The sequence below is a fragment of the Oncorhynchus kisutch genome, linkage group LG30, assembly GCF_002021735.2.
Source record: "Oncorhynchus kisutch isolate 150728-3 linkage group LG30, Okis_V2, whole genome shotgun sequence".
NCBI lineage: Eukaryota > Metazoa > Chordata > Actinopteri > Salmoniformes > Salmonidae > Oncorhynchus > Oncorhynchus kisutch.
The window spans coordinates 30385317-30408479 of NC_034203.2; the positions used below are offsets into that span (position 1 = coordinate 30385317).

Here is a 23163-nt window from a genome sequence, read left to right on the forward strand (position 1 = left end):
AACAACAAAGTAATGAACATGGGTAAATGAAACTGCACCGGATTCAAAAGCTGTACAGTAAAGTCACGTGACATTCAAATTTGGAACGGACCGTTTTGATTGGACGAAGCACTTTTTCTCTTCTCAATTTCATCACAACCAACTTACCTAGTTATTGAAGAGAGCGCACTCGTTTTGGTTATATTTTGAACCGTACATTTGTTTGGCATGGAGGTCATATCTCTTGACGAGGAGCTTATTTGCGCCGTCTGCCGTGACATATTTGTCGAGCCTGTGACTTTGCCCTGCGGTCATAATTATTGTGAAGGCTGTGTGAAGCAGTTGAAAAGATCTGCGGTGAAAGTCGAAAACATCAATGCCGAGGGTGGATTCGAGAGATTGTGTATATGTTACACCTGTCCTCTTTGCCTTGCACCGTGCGATTCAACGTTAAACTTGAAAAATAACGTGGTACTTAACAACATAATTGAAAAGTACCACAGTAAACGTGCAAGCGGTATCGACTGCACTGTTTGCAAAGGTGATTCTCAGAGGATGTTCGCAGAAAAGAGTTGTGTCAGCTGCGAAGAGTCATATTGCACCGTCCACATCATACCACACTTGGAGAACGCTGTACTGCGCCAACACGTTCTGGTGAGCCCGATGGGCGACACTGGCAGACTCTGCAAAGAGCACGGGAAGGAACAGGAACTTTACTGCGAGACAGACCAGACCCCCCTGTGTGCCTACTGCATGCTATCTGCCGAGGCCAAGCACCTGGATGGGCACAATGTCGTGAAACTGGCAGATGCACTGGATACTTTAAGGGTGAGGTGGTGTCTCATTTTCATTTTGGCCACTTGTGCATTCATGGAAGATACTTTGAGTTTGCGCTATTTTCAGAAAATCTATTAGAATGCGTCTTGTTAATTGGTAAATCACTAATTGTACAATTAATCAATGGTATGTCTTTAATTGTTTTGATAGGGGAACTGTCACGTCAAACTTCAGGGTATTAAAGAGAGGCTGACTGAAGTAAAGAATGGCCTGGCAAAAATTGATGAAGCTGCTTCGCGTTCCAAGGTACCACCGAGCCTATCATGTTGACTATGTCAGTAAGAAAATTAACCCAAACCCCACATGAAATGTTGAGGCTCCTCTCACCACTTCTGTTAAACTAGTCTGAATAGTGAGTGCATGTAGTGGCAGACTTGCATGCTGACCAGACCGGAGACATCGCGTGCGTAAGCGTTGCAAAATAAATTTTGAAATCCATGTTATTCAATTGCACCCACACTCCTCGCCTGCGTTGCCAAGGGCTAAAATAGAACTCTTTCTATTTCTGAAGCAGATCCGCTGCAAGTCCTGCCTCTCCCATCTCCTCATTGGTTTATAGCAGCAGGTACCCACGCCATCTCCTCATTGGTTATATCCACGTGGGTGATTGAAAGACTAAATTTTTTACCGGATGTAAAAAAGTGTAGATGCCAATCACCATATAAGTTCAAAGATGAAAAGGCCTGGAAGGAGGAGAGATGACTGGAAATGATTCGGTTGGCTGTTTTGTGTGGATTAATTGTCAGAGTAGAAGACCTTGTGCATTTCAGGTAAAATAACAACTCAATGTTTATATCCCAGGACAAATGATCTAGCAACAGCAAGCTAGCTAAATGGGACAAATTAGCCAGCAACAGCAAGCTAGCTATATAGGACAAATTAGCTAACAAGTGCAAGCTAACTAGCTAAATTGCCATACATGTTTAATGCTTTTTGACTTGTCCCCAAATTAATGTAATTGGTTCAGAATAAATTTATGCACGATGGCTCATGCCTGGGACCTGACATCATCAGGCAGCCTCGTGAACTTGGCATAACTAATGTATTAAACTAAATTATCTTGCCATCCTACTCCACTTGAGGTCCTACTTCGCTCGTGAATCATCTCCCATGTACGCTAATATAGTGCTTGTGACAAATGGATTGGTATCTGTTTTCCTCCTTCGAATTTGTCTCTAGATATTGAACAGTTTTGAACGACTTCACTATTACGACCCCATGCCTGAAAGCTATGACTGTTTTTGAGACACAGGCCTATGTGTCTACCGCTTCCCTCTGCGCGGCATGTGAGCGTTCATCATTGCACTACACTGCTCAAGAGCGTTTGCATAGCCAGGCTCTAAAATAGAACTTGGTTCTATTTGTGATGCTTGATGCACTGCAAGTCCCGCCTCTCCTATCTCATTGGTTTTTAGGAGCATATACCCATGTGGGTGATTGAAAGATGAACTGAGGTCCACACTCCAGTCCAGTTGTTGGTGGTAATGCACCTTAAAGTTCTTTGCCAACTGCCATATAAAGTCCAAAAAGAAGAAGCGGTAGAAATGACTAGAAACCACCTCGGTTTACCCTTTTATCTGTGGATTAATTGTCGACGTAGACCTTGTGCAGTTCAGGTAAAATAACAACCCAATGTTCATATCCCAGGACAAATTAGCTAGCAACAGCAAGCTAGCTAAATTGCCATAATTGTTTGCTTTTTGACCTGTCCCCAAATTAATTTAGTTGGTTCTGATTTTTCAACCTGCGTGTCTTGATCGTGTCTGGTGTGTGTGGACAAAATCAACGTGTGCGGTCTGGTCAGCATGTTACTGTGCATTATTTTCAATTGTGGTTTTGACAACTTTTTTTCTACACGCATCTCCTTTGCATACAATTATTAACTATGCACTTCCCTGATGCATTTCACTCATGTTGTGGTTAAATATTTGTTTTTCTCCTTTCCCATCTTCAACTCATTTGCCATATTTTCCTTTTTAGCCTCATGAACATAACTTGGTTGCAGTTTGTATCTGTGCTAGAATTGTTGAAGTCCATAAAATATATCAGTATTGTCAATATTGCATAGGAAAATAACAGATATAGGTATTGGCCCAGAATTGATGAATTCCTAACTTGAAAGTGTAAAACAGACTATGTACACTGAACAAAAATATAAATGCAAATATTTTAAGAGTTTTCTGAGTTACAGTTCATATGAGAATCTGTCAATTGACCTGTTTTAGGCACTAATCTATGGATTTCACGTGAAGGAATAGATATGCATCTGTTGGTCACAGATACCTTACCTCGGGGCGGCAGGGTAGCCTAGTGGTTAGAGCGTTGGACTAGTAACCGGAAGGTTGCGAGTTCAAACCCCCGAGCTGACAAGGTACAAATCTGTTGTTCTGCCCCTGAACAGGCAGTTAACCTAGGCCGTCATTGAAAATAATAATTTGTTCTTAACTGGTTAAATAAAGATAAAATAAAAATAAAGGTAATGCCGTAGATAAGAAAACCAGTCCGTATCTGGTGTGACCACCTCGTGCAGCGCGGCATCTCTTTTGCGTTGACCAGGCGGTTGATTGTGGCATGTTGTCCCACTCATTTTCCATGGGTTACATGACAGGGGAGTATGTCGGCCATGGAAGAACATGGACACTTTCAGCATCCAGGAATTCTGTACAGATCCTTGCGACATGGGGCTGTGCATTATCATGCTGAAACATGAAATGATGGTGGCAAATGACTGGCACGACAATGGGCCTCAGGATCTCATCACGCAATCTCTGCATTCAAATTGCCATCGATAAAATGCAATTGTGTTCGTTGGCCATAGCTTATGCTTGCCCATAATAACCCTACCACCATGGGACACTTTGTTCACAACGCTGACATCAGCACAACGCCATACACGCTGTCTGCCATCTGCCTGGTACAGTTGAAATCTGGATTAATCTGTGAAGAGCACACTTCTCCAGCATGCCAGTGGCCATCGAAGGTGAGCGTGTACCCACTGAATTCGGGTACGACGCCGAACTGCAGTTAGGTCAAGACCCTGGTGAGTACAACAAGCATGCAGATGCGCTTCCCTGAGACGGTTTCTGACAGTGCAGAAATGCTTCAGTTCAGTTTCATCAACTGTCCGGGTGACTGGTCAAGGATGATCCCGCAGGTTAAGAAGCTGAATGTGGGTGGCTGGTGTGGTTACACATGGTTGAGGCCATTTGTATGTACTGACGTTCTCTAAAACATGTTGGATGTGGTTGTTGGTAGAGAAACAAATATTCAATTCTCTGCCAACTGATCTGGTGGACATTCCTGCAGTCAGCAAGACAATTGCATGCTCCCTCAACTTGAAACATCTGTGGCATTGTGTTATGACAGACCTGCACATTTGTTTGTCCTCGGTGCACCTGTAACGATCAGGCTGTTGAATCAGCTTCATATTCCACACCTGTCAGGTGTCTGGATTACCTTGGCAAAGGAGAAATACTTACTAACAGGGATATAAACCATTTGTTTACCATCTTTGAGAAATAAGCTTTTTGTGTATATGGAACGTTCCTGGGATCTTTTATTTCCTCATGAAACATGGGAGCGGCATTTTTTTTTAATACTGCCTTTTTTTTCCTTGCCTACAAATTGCTTTTGGTGAACAAATCAGTCAAAATGTTTAAATCTGTGCGGTACTCCGTTGAACTTTGAAATCCTGACGTAGCCCTCGAGTCAATTTTTGCCCACCCTTGTTCTGTGGCAACGCAAATACCTTTTTAGTAGTAAGGGGCATTTTAATTCTTTCACCTAGATGAGCTGGCTCCGAACAGCTCTTTGTTCAGTAGCCATGATAGTTAAATAGACATGGGCGGGGGCCTAAGACTGGCTTCTGCCTGGGGCCTCCAAGTCAATAACTCCGCCCCAGCATGAATGCAAGTGTTTGTCTGGCCCCAGCGTGAATGCAGTGTCTGTCTGGGCCCCAGCGTGAATGCAGTGTTTGTCTGGGCCCCAGCGTGAATGCAGTGTTTGTCTGGGCCCCAGCGTGAATGCAGTGTTTGTCTGGGCCCCAGCGTGAATGCAGTGTTTGTCTGGGCCCCAGCGTGAATGCAGTGTTTGTCTGGGCCCCAGCGTGAATGCAGTGTTTCTCTGGCCCCCAGCGTGAATGCAGTGTTTCTCTGGCCCCCAGCGTGAATGCAGTGTTTGTCTGGTTTAATCAGGCTACACTCCTGACGGTCACCCATTTATTTAACAGGCCAGTCTGGAGAGGCAGCAAAGTGAGTGCACAGCCTTCCTGCGCAGAATCAAGCTGTTCCTGGAGTTTGAGGAGCAGGCGTGGCAGAAGAGGTTCTCTGTGGAGATGGTGCAGGAGAGCAGGAATGGGAAGCAGCGGACAGAGGGGCTGAGGAGGCTGCAGGACAGGCTGACACAGGCACAGGACACCCTGCTGAAGACTCAGACCATCAGTGACCCCCTGGTGCTGCTCCAGGTAGAGCAAAAGCATGATTTGGGCATAATGCATGTTTTTTTTTAAGAAAGACTGAACGCTGATTTGAAACAATGGTGAGCACAGCATTGTCTGGTTTGTCCAGGCTAGGAGTGTACTGGGACGTAAGTCTAAATGAGAGTTGAAATTTGGCACCACAAAAACAGTAGGCAGCGCACCCAGTGCCGCTTATGCTAATTATCAATTCATTAAGAGTATGGCTACTTTTCATAAGGATTTATTTTAACTGTTCAATTTCATTAAACAGCTCTTGAAGAATGAGGAGTGGTAAGTTTAAATTATTTTTATGACTGAATTATAGCTGAAGACACCACCCACAAACAATTCCCTCAAAGTAGAATAATTAAATGTCATTCCTTTAAAAAAAAATAACTTTTTGAATGACCAGCACCACAGTATTTAATTGACAAATGTCTTTACAAGTATGTAAATAATTGGTGCAACAGACTGTACATATGCTACACATTATGTTCATCTCGCTAAATTCTGAACATTAGTGATCTTAAATTTCCCTGTTGCAGGGCAGACCTGCTTCAAAGGGACATTTGTTCCCGTCAGATGCAGAAGCTTAGTAATTGGAGTGGAACCAAGCTTGTGGCTTCATCTATCACCCCCCTATTCCAGACTCTCCAGAAAACATTTCAAGGTACTCCGTCTCCATGAAGCACAGTTAACACAAGTAAAAAAATATATAATTATTAGACTGATTAGTTCAATATTCGGCGGCTAAGCGTTCACACAACTATAGTACATTAGAAGCCTATTGTGTTTTTGGCCAGCTAATTGTTCCTGTCAGCCATTTTAAAGTAACGTTTTTGCTCGTATCTCTAATATTATGTCTCTGTAGGAGATGTCATTTTGTTTTCTGAATTAAGTGCCCACCCTAAACTGAAGTTGGACCCTGACTCTGGCTCTGTGTGGGTGACTGAGGAGGACCAGCGACATGAGGAACCATGTTACCTTGATCGGCCTTACTGTGTGATGGGAGTCATTATCTCTTCCAAGGGTGTGCACAATTGGGAGGTGGAAGTAGAGGGGCTCTCCTCTTGGGCCGTCGGTGTAGCTTTCCTTGGCCCATCCCAGATAGCGGTGACCTGCAAGCTCGGCAGTGATGACCAGTCATGGAGTCTGAGTTACAGCAAGAGCAAGCAGCAGTTCTCTGCCCAGCATGACTGGCTGGCATTTGCGTTCCATGCACCGGACTCCAACCCACCCAGACGGATCGGGGTCTTTCTGGATGTGGACAGTGGAATCCTGAGCTTCTATGATGCAGTGAGGATGGCGTGTCTCTACACATTCTACTGTACACTGGATCAGGATTCAGCCAGCCAAACTTACCTCAGACCAGCCTTCTGCCCTAGGCTGAAGGAGGATGACCAGCCACTGTCGACTAAGCCAATGAGGGTGCTGCGCCCAGTCTCAAACTTTTAGGCACTACAACCAACACGGTATCCTTCACACTAATACTTTCACTAGCAGCTAGCTAGCATGCTTTTCTTTTTGTTCCAAATGCTTAGTTTGAAACACTGACCATTGAATATTTTGAAATTTAAGAAAATATGGAGAACCTGTTTTTGTAAATCCACTCAAACTGTTACACAGCTTAAAATGACCCTACAGTTTGGCAAAATCCCCAAATCTAGTAAATTGTCAGAGCCTTTGAATGTCTTGTAAGTGAACTAATTAGATAAATATATGCAGTGTGCATAGTAGAGGTTGACCGATTTAATCGGAATGGCTGATTTAATTAGGGACGATTTTTCAAGTTTTCATAACAATCGGTCATTTTGGACGCTGATTTTGCTGATTTAAAAATATCTTCTTTATTTAACTAGGCAAGTCAGTTAAGAACACATTCTTATTTTCAATGACGGCCTAGGAACGGTGGGTTAACTGCCTTGTTCAGGGGCAGAACGACAGATTTTTACCTTGTCAGCTCAGGGATACAATCTTGCAACCTTACGGTTAACTAGTCCAACGCTCTAACCACCTGCATCACGAGGAGCCCGCCTGTTACCTGAATTCAGTAAGAAGCCAAGGTAAGTTGCTAGCTAGCATTAAACTTAATCAATCATAATCACTAGTTATAACTACACATGGTTGATGATATTACTAGTTTATCTAGCGTGTCCTACGTTGCATATAATAGCTGCAGTGCGCATTTGCGAAAAAGGACTGTTGTTGCTCCGTGTACCTAACCATAAACATCAATGCCTTTCTTAAAATCAATACACAAATGTATATTTTCAAACCTGCATATTAACTAAAAGAAATCCAGGTTAGCAGGCAATATTAACCAGGTGAAATTGTGTCACTTCTCTTGCGTTCATTGCACGCAGAGTCAGGGTATATGCAACAGTTTAGGCCGCCTGGCTCATTGCGAACTAATTTGCCAGAATTTTACGTAATTATGACATAACATTGACTTTTGTGCAATGTAACAGGAATATTTAGACTGATGGATGCCACCCGTTAGATAAAATACTGAATGGTTCCGTATTTCACTGAATGTATAAATGTCTTGTTTTCGAGATGATAGTTTCCGGATTCGACCATATTAATGACCTACGGCTCTGTTATTATGTTATATTTAAGTCTGATTTGATAGAGCAGTGTGACTGAGCGATGGTAGGCAGCAGCAGGCTCATAAGCATTCATTCAAACAGCACTTTCATGCATTTTGCCAGCAGCTCTTCGTAATGCTTCAAGCATTGCGCTGTTTTATGACTTCAAGCCTATCAACTCCCGAGATCAGGCTGGTGTAACGATGTGATGTGAAATGGCTAGCTAGTTAGCGGGGTGCGCGCTAATTGCGTTTCAAACGGCACTCGCTCTGAGACATGGAGTAGTTGTTCCCCTTGCTCTGCAAGGGTAACGCTGCTTCGAGGGTAGCTGTTGTCGTTGTGTTCCTGGTTCGAGCCCAGGTAGGAGCGAGGAGCGGGACGGAAGCTGTACTGTTACACTGGCAATACTAAAGTGCCTATAATAGTCAAAGGTTAATGAAATACAAATTGTATAGAGAGAAATGGTACTATAATAACTACAACCTAAAACTTCTTACCTAGGGTTATTGAAGTGTTAAAAGGAACCACCAGCTTTCATATGTTCTGAGCAAGGAACTTAAACGTTAGCTTTCTTACATGGCACAATGCACTTTTACTTCAACACTTTGTTTTTGCATTATTTAAACCAAATTGAACATGTTTCATTATTTATTTGAGGCTAAATTGATTTCATTGATGTATTATATTAAGTTAAAATAAGTGTTCATTCAGTATTGTTATTGTCATTATTATAAATAAAAATTGGCCAATTAATCTGTATCGGCCCTTTTTTGGTCCTCCAATAATCGGTATCGGCGTTGAGAAATCATAATCGGTCGACCTCTAGTGCATAGCATCTGAGCATCAGCAATGTGTTGTCTTTTTCTACATGTTTCCTGCCAGACTAGACTACCAAATCTACAAATGCTTATTGACAGGTGTTTAGTTTATATTTCTTGTGGTCCTCTGTTGGATTGTTCCTCTTAACACTGCATTAAAATAACTTTGTCCTATTACCATTGTATTGTTGTGATAATTGTTTTTAAAATAATGTGTGTGTATCTCGGACTTAAGTCCTGGTTCTGGTCACAGTCCTATAATTGTTAAACAGCAGTAGGTTACTGTTATCTCCCGACATAGCTGGCATTCTCACACGTCATCAGCCCATCAAGCTGCTGGACAATGTCGGGCTCACCAACTTCCAACGGACAGGAACAGGGCACACAAAGGTCTGAGCGCTGTCTTGAAGTCACCCAATGATATGCATTCTTAGGCCTATTAAATGAAAATGTGCAGCTGGAGACTATGGTTGGGCAAAAAAATTATTTTTATTTTATTCAACAGAATAATATTCTGAGTAACACATTTGCATCCAGAAGATAAGGGTTCATTATAGTATCACACTGGAGTTGTGATGGGCTTAATGGCCTTTTAGATGTCAAATGTCTGCGTCCATTTATGATATGTCATAACGTCAATGCATTTTCTGCTGAGCCCTCTACATAAGCTTTCTCTAGCAAAACATGGAATAGTGAGAACATGATTGACATCGATCTGATTTACATCTAGTTGAAAGTGGCAACGGTGACTCATTGAAAAGCAAAAGGGCAACAACTGACAAACCAAAGTAGCTCAATCAAAATATGAGTATTGATTTTGCTCCTCTAGAGAACAATGCTACTAGCATTCATCCAGTCCACCATGGACACTTTAATGTAAATTTAAATGTCGCTCCTAGTCCAGGATGGCACTTCATGTCCAACTGGCACCATTGCATCTAATTTTGGTAGGCGAAGAGGGAAGGTTTCATGTCATAAAGCATCTTTTGAATTGTGCTTATAACGTCAGAGAAACGTCACATCGTCTTGAGACTCCACCCAGCACCACTGAGTGTCATACCCCAACAGAACCTCACAACTGGGAATGGTCTGTTCCTCCACCCCCACGATTTCACCGTCCGAGGCCCCTTGTCTCTCTGGGAGACCACAGTGCGGTGTCCCAGTTTCTCCTGTTCTCTCAGGAGGCCTAACAACGCCCTCTAGTGTCAACCCTGTGTCATTACAAGAAACGGCATTTGTGAGCATATGGAAGTAGCTGTCCCCAGAGATGCTATCTGGTACTTTAAACTCTTCTGGTTCTTCATTGGCATCATTTAGAGGACTCTGCCAGCTAGTTAGGGCCAGACTCAGGCCCTCTCTGCAAGGGGACAAGCCAGACCCAGGCCCCTCAGCCAGGCTACACTGGCTGCTTGTCAGGCTGCTGCCCCTGCTGGCCAGGGTGCCACGCTCCTCAAGCAGCCAGCGCACAGCCTCCATGGCCTCATGCACCGTCACCAGCTGGTGCAGGATCCGCACGTCTGTAGCACGCAGACAGCCCTGTGGAAGGAGGGAATGTGAGGTGACAGTAGTGAGCAGAGGAATTTAGACTTAAAATGTTTTGAATGGAATGAGGGCCTCAGCTGGGTGAGGGGGGTGGGGTGGTGACAGAACTGTCATTAATAAAGGTGAAGTGGTTGTCACTAATGCCAGCCAAACATGGTCTGGTGGGAGAGTTATTTTCAGCATTTGTATAGCTTTGAAAAATAAACTCAATCATAGAACTGAACATAATAAATTAATGCACACACACAGTTTGTATAACACAGTTTGTATAATCAAATCGTACAGAACTATTCAAAATTGCATTCTGCAAAGGAATCCTTACCATCTCTAGTTTCAAGTTTCTGATCTTGTCGGTCAGACTGTCGCTGGTGCGGTTGTCTCTCCCCTCCGGACGATTAGAACTCCACTCAGCACCGAGCGAAGCATCCCCCTGCATCCACCTCAACAGGCTCTCCGGAGTTTTCATCACAATTTTATTTTCCAGCTCTGTCAAATCTGGAAATGAGTCGTACACACTCCCTTCTTCCATAATAAAATATTATGAAATCCTACTTGAATATAGAATTGTTAGAGAACTTTAGGGCTAGCTTACGCGCAACGATCCAAGCAAACAGTATTTTGGAAATCAGCCCCGACAAGTTACCTGTGACAAAACATGTTAGCTTGCCCGCAGGCAGTCAACTTGAAAAAAAGACCTCACGTGCACATTGTGTTCCTGAACGCTCCATAATGAACTAGGATTCCATTGAGAGATTGGAGCAAACTTTTCCACTGGCGGGTTTCAAATGCAGCGTGAGCCATTGCAAAAACGGGAGAAATAACTGGATGCGTCGATAGCTTAATTAATTATTCTCAAAGGCCGTCGATATTGTTACGCAATCACTGTCAGAGACGGACAGATGTGGACAGCCAACAACAGGTAACCTAATATGTGCCGAGGCAAAGCCACTCGTCGACACAAAAACACTAGGAATGTAATTTAGGTGAATATGAACCTGAATATGAACTGCAGTCGGCAAGTAGCCTACCCGTGCTCAATTGAGAGATAGTGGGCACCTGCAGAATATGCAAGCATGGTTAAAATACGTTTTGATACTTAAAAATAGCCATTTCATACGAATATTTTTTTTTCCGATTGTTAGATTTATTTATTTAATTTACTTATGAACACATGTCTAGTATAGCCAACTATAATAAAACAATTGACAAGCTTATGCTGGCTTACATTATGGATCCAGATAACGACTTTAATTACATGTCACATGACGTCAGAGTTGGCACTGACGTCACTTCTGGGACAGGTAAACAATAGCCATCTGACATTTGCTGTAATTGATTGGAAATGCCCGGGAATAGGTTATGATCAAAGATGAGCAACAAAAAGTTCACAGGGGCTCCATTTGGAACACAGTCTGCAAGGTTCTTTGCTTCTAATATTTCCATGAAATGAACATGACAATAATGATTGTAAACACCTCTTGTAAATATCTATTATAGCATTGTAGGTCTATAGCACCAAATAAATAACAATCATAAACTCTTTCGATCTTCTTTTTCTCAATAAGGTTTGATGTTTCAGGAGTCTACCCATCCAAAAAGAAGATTGGCACGTTCACAGAAATCAACCACTGCAAGAGACTGATAAGTGACTTGGTAAATAAAAGCACATTACAGTATCTCATTCGATTTGATGTGATTTTCAAAACAATTTACTTGGAAGATACAGTATGTGTCAAGGCTTTGCCTCTCCTCCTAAATGTGTGTGTGTGCAATGCATGTGTTGAGCTGAACTAATAGACTACAGCTGAAATAATAAAGTGATATTTTATTTTCTATTCAATTCTATTTTATTCCACTCCTGTTTGTGTATCTCTCTGTCTGTGTCAGAAGCGTAACCTGGGTCCAGGTCGGTATGAGGTGGACACAGGGGACTTCAGCCCCCAGGTAGTCCAGAGCAGGGCCATGGGACCAGGATGGAAGAGGGGGCAGGAGATGGCCCAGCAGGCTCAGATGCCCCACCTGCTGTATAGAGACACATGGTTGACCAACCGCTTCCTGGTGAGGGAGCAGCATCCATCATAATGATGATGACTTGTATCTGTTGGGAAATTATTTCTGTTTCATACAGCATCTATCACTTCACGACATCACAGAACCGACACTGAAATAGACCCTGTTATTTTTGTTTGGTCTGTCATGTCCTATATAGATGCATTGATGCTTCTGTAATGAGGGCAACAGTTTAGGGACTTTTCAGCTCCAGTCGAAGCCAGTATGAAGGCTAATTATATTTTGATTCTGTACACAAATGTAGCTGTGTGAAATTAATATTACCACCAAACAATCAAAAATGTGATCTAAACTGATGAAACATAATAATTATATTGGTGGAAGGTTCCAGTGTAACTAATGCTAAGCTGTTCCACAACCTAGAGAAGCAGGGTAGGCCCAGGGAGGTATGACATCCAGGACTTCACAGAGCTCTGTAAGAAGCCGTACAGTGTGAGAGGAGTGTGTGACAGCAGGGAGGAGAGGTTTAAAGACTTAATGAAGGTAATGCAGTAACCCGTCACTAGAGGGAGACAAATACTCACATACCGATACTCACATACAAGTATGTCACTGTGGTACTAGAACGTTGGTCAAGTGCTTTACAGTAACTCAGCCTAGACTACTCAGGAACGAGCAGCAGAACAGTGGCATGGAAAAAATCCCTAGAAGGAAGAAATCTTTAGAGGAACCGCTTTCCTTTTTCTCCACCGGGTAGAAGATAATTGATTAATGGTATTATTGTAATTTCTCCTTGTCATGTGACAGAAGCAAACTACTCCAGGCCCAGGGACATATGGCAAGGGGGGCATCCCATCTGGGCTGCTGGATGAGAGGAGGAGGAAGCCGATTGGCTCCTGTCCCATGATGGACTTCAGTGCTGGAGTAGAACGCTTCCCAGACCTCATAGTGGTGAGTTAGTAGTCCTTAAATGTGAATGTGATTTTTTGCTGTGTATATATTGGAGAAAAGATCAGATGTATCAGATATGCCAATACAGTTGAAGTCGGAAATTTACATATACCTTAGCCAAATACATTTAAACTCAGTTTTCACAATTCCTGACATTTAATCCTAGTAAAAAAGTCCCTGTCTTAGGTCAGTTAGGATCACCACTTTATTTTAAGAATGTGAAATGTTAGAATAATAGTAGAGAGAATGATTTCTTTCAGATTTGATTTCTTTCATCACATTCCCAGTGGGTCAGAAGTTTACATACACTCAATTACTATTTGGTAGCATTGCCTTTAAATTGTTTAACTTGGGTCAAACATTTTGGGTAGCCTTACACAAGCTTCCCACAATAAGTTGGGTGAATTTTGTCCCATTCCTCCTGACAGAGCTGGTGTAACTAAGTCAGGTTTGTAGGCCTCCTTGCTCGCACACGCTTTTCCAGTCCTGTCCACAAATTTTCTATAGGGTTGAGGTCAGGGCTTTGTGATGGCCTCTCCAATACCTTGACTTTGTTGTCCTTAAGACATTTCGCCACAACTTTGGAAGTATGCTTGGGGTCATTGTCCATTTGGAAGACCAATTTGCAACCAAGCTTTAACTTCCTGACTGATGTCTTGAGATGTTGCTTCAATATATCCACATCATTTTCCTACCTCATGATGCCATCTATTCCACAACATGTTGCTGCCACCCCCGTGCTTCACGGTTGGGATGGTGTTCTTCGGCTTGCAAGCCTCCCCCTTTTTCCTCCAATATAATGATGGTCATTATGGCCAAACAGTTCTATTTTTGTTTAATCGGAACAGAGGAAATTTCTCCAAAAAGTACAATCTTTGTCCCCTTGTGCAGTTGCAAACCGCAGTCTGGCTTTTTTATGGCAGTTTTGGAGCAGTGGCTTCTTCCTTGCTGAGCGGCCTTTCAGGTTCTGTCGATATATGACTCGTTTTACTGTGGATATAGATACTTTTGTACCTGTTTCCTCCAGCATCTTCAACAAGGTCCTTTGCTGTTTTTCTTGGATTGATTTGCACTTTCCCCACCAAAGTACGTTCATCTCTAGGAGACAGAACGCGTCTCCTTCCTGAGCGGTATGACGGCTGCGTGGTCCCATGGTGTTTATACTTGCGAACTATTGTTTGTACAGATGAAAGTAGTACATTCTGGTGTTTGGAAATTGCTCCCAAGGATGAACCAGACTTGTGGTGGTCTACAATTTTTTTTCTGAGGTCTTGGCTGATTCATTTAGATTTTCCCATGATGTCAAGCAAAGAGGCACTGAGTTTGAAGGTAGGCCTTGAGATACATCCACAGGTACACCTTCAATTGACTCAAATTATGTCAGTTAGCCTATGAGAAGCTTCTAAAGCCATGACATAATTTCCTGGAATTTTCCAAACTGTTTGAAGGCACAGTCAACTTAGTGTATGTAAACTTCTGACCCACTGGAATTGTGATACAGTGAAATAATCTGTCTGTAAACAATTGTTGGAAAAATTACTTGTGTCATGCACAAAGTAGATGTCCTAACCGACTTGATAAAACTAGTTTGTTAACAAGAAATTTGTGGAGTGGTTGAAAAATGAGTTTTAATGACTCCAACCTAAGTGTATGTAAACTTCCGACTTCAACTGTATAGGGGAAACAGAATATATTAATGAATGAACAAGGTTTATTGGGAGAATAAGGGGGAGATGTAGTTTTTCACCAGCAGCAACACAGACAGATGCTTATGGGTGTTTGATGTTTCCTTCTCTCTGTGTTCAGGACTCTGGTCTGTGTCCTGGTACCTACAACTTACCGACCTTCACTGAGGTGCTACTTAGTCGCAACATCAGCAAACGAGGTCCCTATGACCTCTTCACTGGCCGACGAGACAAGCCAATCACCTGTGGATATTTTGCTGCCCCGGTAACTAGGCCCTTCAATTAGATTTGATCTCAATTAGAATAACCTGTATAAAAGGTTAAATAAAAAATATATATTTAAGAACAATTATAAGAATTACATATTCAAAAGGGTGAAGGGAGCGCCATTGGGTGTTGTTAAGAGAGCTGTTAAAGTGCATGTAGAGGAATTGCCAGACAAAATGGAGAATTGATATCTCATGATATGTCATCATGATCCTCTGTCAAGATTGATAATTGATCCATTCCATCATGAACTGATTAAATTATAATTTTTCGTACTACATTATGTTTCATAATTTTCTTTCCATTGTGATAAGCAGTTGAAAAGAAAACTACATGTTTGATGTGTATTTCAACCTAAAACCCTGCTTGAATGTTGCTTGTCTTGAGGACATACCTTCACATGCTATTTCTGAATAATTGGGTTATTTTGCCTCCTTCCTGCCCTAGAAAAAAGCCAATCTGAATCTGGCTACGGTCACCAAGCCAGCAAAGGTCTTATGTGAGGACGTTCTGCGACCAGAGAAAAGACACCACGGCAAGTTTGGCACCCTAGAGCAGTACCCTTCCCTCCCTACAGAACGCATCTACCTGGGTTCCCTGCCCCAGTATCCACGACCAGCGGTCAGTACAGCCCTGTCATAGTCGACTCATGTAAATGAGGATTCTACAATATAAACACATTGTATTGTAGACTAACGTAGTTCAAATATCAAGTAGTTTACAAGTGATCATATCCATGCAATTAGAGTGATATTCAGAATATGTTCCTGCTCTTTTAGCAGCATAGATGTAGTAATCAGATGTAGTGAGCTGGCTCACCTCCAGTCTTATACCTCAAACTCACATCAAACAATAACAGCAGAGACACTCTGGTCATGGATTCTATGAAGATGTTTGTCTGCCCAAAGTGGAGAACCGCAACCCTCCTCCCTTCCTCTCCTCCTCTCCTCGTATCACCCCGAGGGCCGAGAGGCTGATGCAGGGGAACTATGTGAGTGATGTTGACATCATCAATCTTCATCTTGTTTTTACTTTTCTTTTTCTTATACTGACCAAATAGACCTGTTTTAAGTTGAGGAAAGACCTTAAATCTTATCTTGAAACCCACTTCTCTTCACCTCAACCAGACCACAGTGGGAGTGGGCCGTTACAACCTGGCTAAGAAGCGAACGAGGAAAACTCTAAAGAAAAGCGTTAACGCTGGCTATCGCTACGTCTTCAAGTCCCGCATGCCCAGATATCTACATGACCTGCACAAGGACAACTTCAACCAGTAAGGTCAACCTTTCTTCTGAGGGCTTAGTTTTACGTTGTGGCTGGCAAGAGGTTAGTTAATACTGATGTGTATTATTTATGAAACTCAGATACATTCACAGGATCATTTATATTTATAAGTTCACATCTGCTTAGTGACAATGTGATGGGAAAGCTACAGTAATACAGTGCCTTCAGAAAGTATTCACACCCCTTGCCTTTTTCCACATTTTAAATTAAGATTCGTGTGTCAGTGGCCTACACACAATACCCCATAATGTCAAAGTGCAATGAAAAGCTGAAATGTCTACAGCCAATAAATATTTAAGGCCTTTTTTACGGCAAGCTGAAATTCAAGAGTAAAACATTGCTTTAACAAGTCACATACGTTGCATTGACTCACTCTGTGTGCAATAATAGTGTTTAATATGATTTTTGATGACTACCTCATCTCGGTACCCCACACATACAATTATCTGTACGGTTCCTCAGTCGAGCAGTGAATTTCAAACACAGGTTGAACCACAAAGACCAGGTAGGTTTTCCAATGCCTCACAAAGAAGGGCACCTATTGGTAGATGGGTAAAAAAAAAAATATATATATATATCCCTTTGAGTATGGTGAAGTTATTAATTATACTTTGGATGGTGTATAAATACAACCAGCCACTACAAAGATACAGACGTCCTTCAGGAGTCGGACTAACTCAGGAGTCGGAGAGGAAGGAAACCACTCAGGGATTTTACCATGAGGCCAATGGTGACTTTAAAACAGTTAGAGTTGAATGGCTGTGATAGGAGAAAACTGAGGATGGATCAACAACATTGTAGTTACTCCACAATACTAAACCTACATGAATAAAACTATTCCAAAACATGCATCCTTTTTGCAAATGTGGCAAATAAATTAATTGTATGTACTTTTAAATAAATAAATAAATGACTTGTATGTAAAGCGTTATGTTTGGGGAAAATCCAACACAACACAGAGTACCACTCTTCATATTTTCAAGCATGGTGGTGGCTGCATCATGTTATGGGTATGCAAAATCCTAGAGTCTGCTTTCAAACATACAGTGGGAGACAAATGCACCTTTCAGCAGGACAATAACCTAAAAAACAAGGCCAAATATACACTGGAGTTGTTTACCAAGACGACAATGTTCCTGAATGGCCTAGTTACAGTTTTGACTTAAATCAGCTTGAAAATCTATGGCAAGACCTGAAAATGGCTGTCTAGCAATGACCAACAACTCGATTGACTAAATAATGTGCAAATATTGTACAATCCAGGTGTGCAAAAATTCTTACGCAGAAAGACTCACAGCTGTAATCACTGCCAAATGTGACTCAGCGGTGTTGAATACTTACATAAATTATATATTTCTGTATTTCATTTTCAATACTTTGCAAAAAAATCTAAAAACATGTTTTCACTTTGTCATGATGGGTTATTGTGTAGATTGCAGAGATTTTTATTTATTTAATAAACTTTGAATTCAGGCTGTAACACAACAAAATGTGTAATAAGGGGGTATGAATACTTTCTGTGAACAGTCTTCTGTTATTGGAGTTATACACACCAAAATAGGCAATGTTATGTAACATAGTTATGGATCTGTCTCGTCAAAGTATTATAACTTTTTATACTTATTTGTTGACCTTTGGCTCACGGATCATACCACACTCGACATCATCTGTGACCAGTAGACCCATGCTGAAACATGTTAAATCCCAGTTTGATTTTCCAGGGAGAGGCTGAAACCCATCAACATTCCCCCACATAGGATGCCCTATTCTCGGCCGCCAGATGAGGTTTCGACCGTTGCAGCTCTACACTTCTCAGGTTGAGAAAAGACTTAAGCACCAGCTCAATCTTGAACACAACACCAATACACACACACACTTTTGAGAAAATAAAATGAAAGATCCTGTAACCTGATTCACAGTTACTTGTTATGTGTGAAGAAGGTCTATAGAGGGCAGTATAACTTCATGACCTTCACTGCTAGGGAAACCAAGGAAATCACAGTCCAATCAGAGATAGAAGTGTTTGTACGTTTGTATTCCATGTCAAGCCTGAAATATGAAACATGTTTTGCCCTTCACTGTCAAAGTTGGCTTATAGCAGTCTCTCTGATTTGATATGAGGAAAACATAAGTTAGATCACTATTTGCAGTTGCACAGCAACTTGTTGACACAACATTTCCTCAAAGATTGAGAGGTTAGTCAATAGTAAAGTTAGTGGATATAAAAATGAGATTACTAATGCCACAGGGGATAGTGAAATATTAGTCTCCAGGTGAATGTTTTCAGTCTGATGACCGGAGGGTTCAGCGTTACATGAGGTAGGCTGTCCATTCAAATTTGGCTTTCAAAGTGTTATGTTGATTTTTTTACAACTCCGGCTTCTGTCTTCCAGTTTCAGGGAAATCGTTAAATGAAACAAACAGCAGAAATGGGGTCTAGATGTGGATGTCATTGAAGGCCACCATTATAAGCAGATTAGGTTTTACTACAGCTGTCAGTGAAATTAGCTGTGATTTATTATTTATGAATCATAAAATGGGTTTGTGGGTTATTTGTGGAGTAACCCTGGTTTTCTGCCAAACCAGTTGAGGCTTGAAGTATTGAAGGGCGCTGAGAAGTGGATATAAAACCACAACCAGAGAGACTCACACCAGTAGGGAGAGGATCTGTTTATCCTAGACCTGACTGGACCAGACCAGGACACACACACACATATATGTTTGTTTAAATAGATAGAGGAACATATATTTCAGTCCGTGTCCTGTTGAGTCCATGATGATGATGATATCAAAGCGTGGCGTATGGGTTTGCATGCGGCGGGTCGGAGGTCAGAAAAACACGGTGTTACAAACGAGGCCACTGGGCCAGGAAGGAAATCCTCCTGGGTCACATGATTTTTGGAAGGGCTTCGACTAGCAAACAAAAACCAGTTGGGTGGGGAGCTTTATGGACTTTTATTGCGCAATTACGCAAGAAAACACTCAATGAACTCAACAGGCAGTTTACTTTTCTTGAAGAAAATATAAACACTCAAGTGTTGAGGTCTCCACATATCCATGTCAGAAAATACACTATCCACAAGGAATTTGAGAATTGCTCAAATTCTCCTCAGGGGAAGTTTGGTACACAGCTTTAACTGACGGAGAATGGGAAAAGAGGGGGAAATCAGCTAAAGGAAAAGCATTGTTAATAGATAGCTCTGCCTCATGCATATTTATTTACATGGCCCAGGCCAGGACCATACAGCTGGTTTCAGTTAGGAGCCTACAGAGAGATGAAGTGATGGTAAAACGTCATGGATCGTACGTGTAGAGAGAACCTCTCTCAGATTTGTAATTGTGGTGTATTTTGGGTATTTATGCTTTATAATGCCATGAAGAGCAGTGGAGCCAGTTGATAGACTAACAAGATCATTGAGAGGAGAATGGAGACTGAAGAAGAAGACATTGTGATACAGTGAATTATAAGTGAAATCTGTCTGTAAACAATTGTTGGAAAAATGACTTTTGTGTCGTGCACAAAGTAGATGTCCTAACCGACTTGCCAAAACTATAGTTTGTTAACAAGAAACTGTGGAGTGGTTGAAAAACGAGTTTTAATGACTCCAACCAAACATTTCAGACTTCAACTGTATAGGGGAAACGGAATATATGAATGAATGAACAAAGTTTATTTGGGGAATAAGGGGGACATTTAGTTTTTCACCAGCAGCAACACAGACAGAGACAACACAGACAGATGCTTATGGGTGTTTGATGTTTCCTTCTCTGTGTTCAGGACTCTGGTCTGTGTCCTGGTACCTACAATTTACCGACCTTCACTGAGGTGCTCCTCAGTCGCCACATCAGCTAACGAGGACCCTACGACCTCTTCACTGAAGACGGAATAAGAAGAAGACATGCACATGTAAATATTTACAGTGGATCATACCCAGGATGTACTCAAGTCCTCCTGAATCTCTAACAAGACATGAGAGCAAGTGCAACAGGGAAAACATTAAGCCCAGAATTACCCCAAAATGGTCATACCGTCAGCTAAACTTCTAATGTTTGCCTTCCATCTACTCTAGAGCTTCTGATACGATCTGATAGGCATAAAGACATCTATAATGGCTCCTCTAAAGTACCCATCATTCAGATAGATGACTCCGTCAACGGATTCCTTTTGCATCAGTGTTGTTGGTTAACTAGAAGGACCGCAACCAGAGAGACGGTACGTCTGATCGGCTGCCTGATAGGGGCCACATTAAGGGCCATACATGCAGATTCTAAGCACCTTAACATTCCTGAATAAATAACCCCAGGGAATGTTACTCTGGAGACATTCAACAGGATTTTCCTTTTAATGCCCAGAAGAGAATAATGAGTAGGATGGGATACCTCCAGTCCAGTCCACAGCCCCAGATTAGGAGCTAGGACCAGTTCGCAACATTGCAGATAGAAATGTAACAAATAGAGTCAACTCATGATATCCTATTGTTCTTCACAGACAACCATATACAGTGCATTCGGAAAGTATCCACATTTTGTTACATTACAGCCTTATTCTAAAATGTCTAAAATATATGTTTTTCTCATCAATCTACACACAATAACCCATAATGACAATAGAAAACGGAAATTGATGACAAGGAACATAAAAATAAAAAAAAGGTAAATGTATTAAAAACAAAAAACAGAAATGCCTTATTTACATAAGTATTTAGACCCTTTGCAATGAGACTCGAAATTGAGCTCAGGTGCATCATGCTTCCATTGATCATCCTTGAGATGTTTTTACAACTTGACTGGAGTCCATCTGTGGTAAATTCAATTGTGGACATGATTTGGAAAGGTACACACCTGTCTATATAAGGTCTCACAGTTGACAGTGCATGTCAGAGCAAATACCAAGCCTTGAGATCGAAGGAAATGTACGTAGAGCTCCGAGACAGCATTGAAGGTCCCCAAGACAACAGTGGCCTCCATCAATCATAAATGGAAGAAGTTTGGAACCCCCAAGACTCTTCCTAGAGCTGGCCCGCCTGGCCAAACTGGGGGAGAAGGGCCAAGGTCAGGGAGGTGACCAAGAACCCAATGGTCACTCTGACAGAGGTCCAGCCTTCGTCTGTGGAGATGGGAGAACCTTCCAGAAGGACAACCATTGCTGCAGCACTCCACCAATCAGGCTTTTATGGTAGAGCGGCCAGATGGAAGCTACTCCTCAGTAAAAGGCACATGACAACCCACTTGGAGTTTGCCAAAAGGTACTTAAACAAGATACTCTGGTCTGATGAAACCAAGATTGAACTCTTTGGCCTGAATGCCAAGCGTCACGTCTGGAGGAAACCTGGCACCATCCTTACGGTGAAGCATGGTGGTGGCAGGATCATGTTTTGTGGATATTTTTCAGCGGCGGGGACTGGGACACTAGTCAGGATCGAGGGAAAGTTGAACTGAGAAAAGTACAGAGAGATCCTTGATGAAAACCTGCTCCAGAGCCCTTGGGACCTCAGAATGGGCTGAAGGTTCACCTTCCAACAGGACAACAACCCTAAGCACACAGCCAAGACACCGCAGGAGTGGCTTCGAGATGAGTCTCTGAATGTCCTTGAATGGTCTAGCCAGAGCCCGGACTTGAACTCGATCAAACATCTCTGGAGAGACCTGAAAATAGCTGTGCAGCAATAATCCCCATCCAACCTGACAGAGCTTGAGTGGATCTGCAGAGAAGAATGGGAGAAACTTCCCAAATACAGGTGTTCCAAGCTTGTAGCATCATACCCAAGAAGACTCGAGGCTGTCATCGCTCCCAAAGGTGCTTCAACAAAGTATTGAGTAAAGGGTTTGAATATTTATGTAAATGTGATATTTCAGTTTTTTTTATACATTTGTAAACATTTCTAAAAACCTGTTTTTGCTTTGTCATTATGGGGTATTATGTGTAGATTGATGAGGAAACGTAACAAAATGTGGTAGAAGTTGAGGGGTCTGAATACTTTCTGAATGCACTCTATGTTCTACATAACACATATGAATGTTCTGTAACATTGCACTCTCCTGAACAGGCCCCAGGTCTCTCAGCCCTGCATGCCACAGCCAGGACCAGCCAGATGGTTCTCTCTCTCTTGCATTTTGTACTCTGTGTCCCTGGATGAACATTGTTAGCTAATCACCGTGATATAGCAGGACACAGAGGGTAAGAAGATCCCTATTTTCTCTGGACCGTTAGATAATATCATTAGCAAACCCCTGCAATTCGAGATCTTTGTTTCTACATTTTCTGATGGAGATATGTTGTTATTGCCAAAAGTTCTCAAAACTCTGCCATGTTCCATTTGACATGCATAGGAGAGTGTTGGCAGAATTATTCTAGATCTGCTAGTACAGATTGGTTTTCCAGCTTGGTTCTCCAGCTTGGTCCAATCTAGATAGGGCGACATCTCTCTTCTTTCAGCAGCCAAATCCACCCAACTTCCTGTGAATCACACATTCCTGGTGGTGCAGGTCAGTGTCATGGGACCACTCGTGTTTCATAGAAGAGCTGAATGATGATCAGATGAAATATGGCTGTAAATGATTGTTTTTCCCCTTACGCCTTGGTTGGTGTGTTGGAGTTTTTCAATAATTTATAATACTCCCAGGGTTCATCGCCTAGGGAGCGGGGTTACCGCTCACTGAATGATCCTGCAGTGAAAAGTGAATGAGGTCAAATACCTCTGGCCGTTCGCCAAGAAAAACCAATATTTCAGTTGAGAATGAGAGTG

The 23163-nt window shown here is 42.1% G+C and overlaps 3 protein-coding genes across 4 annotated transcripts; 2 read left to right on the plus strand and 1 right to left on the minus strand.

Moving 5' to 3' along the window:
- Positions 1 to 121: 121 nt before the first annotated feature.
- Positions 122 to 8855, plus strand: LOC109875297 (tripartite motif-containing protein 75). The gene is made up of 6 exons (XM_020467606.2): positions 122 to 807; positions 967 to 1062; positions 5045 to 5278; positions 5544 to 5563; positions 5818 to 5942; positions 6144 to 8855. Exons 1-6 carry the CDS (start codon positions 208 to 210, stop codon positions 6725 to 6727), a joined length of 1659 nt encoding a protein of 552 aa, XP_020323195.1. The 5' UTR covers positions 122 to 207; the 3' UTR covers positions 6728 to 8855.
- Positions 8856 to 9148: 293 nt separating this feature from the next.
- LOC109874729 (leucine rich adaptor protein 1-like) lies at positions 9149 to 10912 on the minus strand. Its single transcript, XM_020466747.2, has 2 exons — positions 10543 to 10912; positions 9149 to 10214 (listed from the first exon to the last, which is right to left on the minus strand). The coding sequence occupies exons 1-2, from the start codon at positions 10747 to 10749 to the stop codon at positions 9684 to 9686; spliced, it is 738 nt and encodes a 245-aa protein (XP_020322336.1). The 5' UTR covers positions 10750 to 10912; the 3' UTR covers positions 9149 to 9683.
- A 118-nt stretch (positions 10913 to 11030) lies between these two features.
- Positions 11031 to 20993, plus strand: LOC109874731 (lymphocyte expansion molecule). Of its 2 annotated transcripts, XR_004206275.1 has the most exons (11): positions 11031 to 11139; positions 11786 to 11873; positions 12108 to 12278; positions 13038 to 13181; positions 14988 to 15131; positions 15581 to 15754; positions 15993 to 16124; positions 16261 to 16406; positions 18139 to 18233; positions 20196 to 20324; positions 20488 to 20993. XR_004206275.1 is itself a non-coding variant. In XM_031809703.1 (10 exons), exons 1-10 carry the CDS (start codon positions 11120 to 11122, stop codon positions 20240 to 20242), a joined length of 1161 nt encoding a protein of 386 aa, XP_031665563.1. In that variant the 5' UTR covers positions 11031 to 11119; the 3' UTR covers positions 20243 to 20993. The 2 variants fall into 2 exon arrangements, 1 of the variants encoding a protein (XP_031665563.1); XM_031809703.1 differs by having other exon boundaries at positions 20196 to 20993.
- Positions 20994 to 23163: the final 2170 nt, after the last annotated feature.

Excerpts from the sequence above, each read along its gene's own strand:
- LOC109875297 (XM_020467606.2), top strand. The coding sequence starts at position 208 with ATGGAGGTCATATCTCTTGACGAGGAGCTTATTTGCGCCGTCTGCCGT. Across the intron at positions 5,564-5,817 it reads CTCTTGAAGAATGAGGAGTG|GGCAGACCTGCTTCAAAGGG; the intron begins GTAAGTTTAAAT and ends TCCCTGTTGCAG. Across the intron at positions 5,943-6,143 it reads TCTCCAGAAAACATTTCAAG|GAGATGTCATTTTGTTTTCT; the intron begins GTACTCCGTCTC and ends ATGTCTCTGTAG.
- LOC109874729 (XM_020466747.2), bottom strand. The coding sequence starts at position 10,749 with ATGGAAGAAGGGAGTGTGTACGACTCATTTCCAGATTTGACAGAGCTG. Across the intron at positions 10,215-10,542 it reads GAAACTTGAAACTAGAGATG|GGCTGTCTGCGTGCTACAGA; the intron begins GTAAGGATTCCT and ends CTCCTTCCACAG.
- LOC109874731 (XM_031809703.1), top strand. The coding sequence starts at position 11,120 with ATGTGGACAGCCAACAACAG. Across the intron at positions 12,279-13,037 it reads GGTTGACCAACCGCTTCCTG|AAGCAAACTACTCCAGGCCC; the intron begins GTGAGGGAGCAG and ends GTCATGTGACAG. Across the intron at positions 18,234-20,195 it reads TGCAGCTCTACACTTCTCAG|GACTCTGGTCTGTGTCCTGG; the intron begins GTTGAGAAAAGA and ends CTCTGTGTTCAG.